Source organism: Ceratosolen solmsi, unplaced genomic scaffold (assembly GCF_000503995.2).
Source record: "Ceratosolen solmsi marchali unplaced genomic scaffold, CerSol_1.0 scaffold29, whole genome shotgun sequence".
NCBI classification, from domain to species: Eukaryota; Metazoa; Arthropoda; class Insecta; order Hymenoptera; family Agaonidae; genus Ceratosolen; species Ceratosolen solmsi.
This window is the reverse complement of record NW_011948417.1, coordinates 4,118,132-4,119,256: the sequence shown is the minus strand read 5'-3', so window position 1 is coordinate 4,119,256 and position 1,125 is coordinate 4,118,132. Positions and strand designations below refer to the sequence as shown.

The 1,125-nt window shown below is 42.0% G+C and overlaps 1 protein-coding gene across 1 annotated transcript in view; it reads right to left on the bottom strand.

Annotated features, from left to right (window-relative positions):
* Nucleotides 1-1,125, bottom strand: part of LOC105359683 (transmembrane protein 53) — a 4,635-nt gene that overhangs the window by 2,262 nt on the left and 1,248 nt on the right. Inside the window, exon 2 of the mRNA XM_011496328.1 lies at nt 62-269. Within this exon, the coding sequence (XP_011494630.1) occupies nt 62-269 (208 nt within the window). The remainder of the gene's footprint in view (nt 1-61; nt 270-1,125) is intronic.

Below are 1,125 nucleotides of genomic sequence, written 5' to 3'. Positions count from 1 at the left end.
GGGGGGGGGGGGGGGGGGGGGGACGGCGCTAATTACGATACCCGGATTTGACAATACGCACCTTAAGAGGTGATCCAGCTTGCTGCATCGCGCTACTAATATGCTGATAAAAGATAGCGCCTCCGTTGCTGAACACGTGGAAGAATACCGGATGCTTGTTCGAGCACTTATCGGCGATGACCTGGAGAAGCCTCCGGCTGATACACGGCAGCCGCTCCCGACGCCAGAACAGATACTCGACCGGGGCGGTGCATCGCAAGGTGATGCAGCTACATGGAAGTCCAATGGTCAATATCAATTTCAAGTCGAGAGTCGATGCCGTGCCAAGACACACACACACACACACACACACACACACACACACACCTAGGCCCTTTACTTTATGCCTTCGTTTCTATTGGGCTCGGCCTCGAGGATATTTGCGACGCGCCTACGATTTGCCTTACGCCTTACTCACCCACGCTCGCGCTTCATGCTTATCTCGCTAATTACACAAGAGACGCGCAAAGACTTCGCTCGTTTAAGGTTTATGGACTTTGTTCGGTTCGCTGCTATTTTATAACACCGTTTTAAAAATATCCTATGTCCTAAATGTCCAAATTCAAATTGCCTATATAACTAGAACGTCAAAAGGCTAAATCTAAAAGACATCGGGCCACTACTCGTCAACAAGAACAACGATTAATTTTCTCTTTTGTTTACATTATGCTCTATCTGCTTAGTTATGATAAAACGAGAAGAAGAAAAAATCATAATAAATAAACAAAATAAATAAATAAATAAATAAATAACAGGAGAAAAATAAGCTTAATTTGTAATTCTATTTTTATCTTGTTGGATTAAGGACAAGCTTTATAAAAGCATCGAGGGGAATTGATTCCGTTTAAAATATACACTGGTCGTTGCGCAATAATCATAATATACGATATAATGTCGATGGGACTGTTGCAAAGCTTGTGTTTTAATTTTTAATATTAGCCAGTACAATGGATATTAAATACAAATATAAAAGAATATTAACTCTCGAATCTTTATAAAATTACCTATTGTACAAAGCGGACTATAAGAACACAAAATAATCAATTGCAGCTCTCTTCCCCCCCCCCCGCCCCCACCCACATCCAC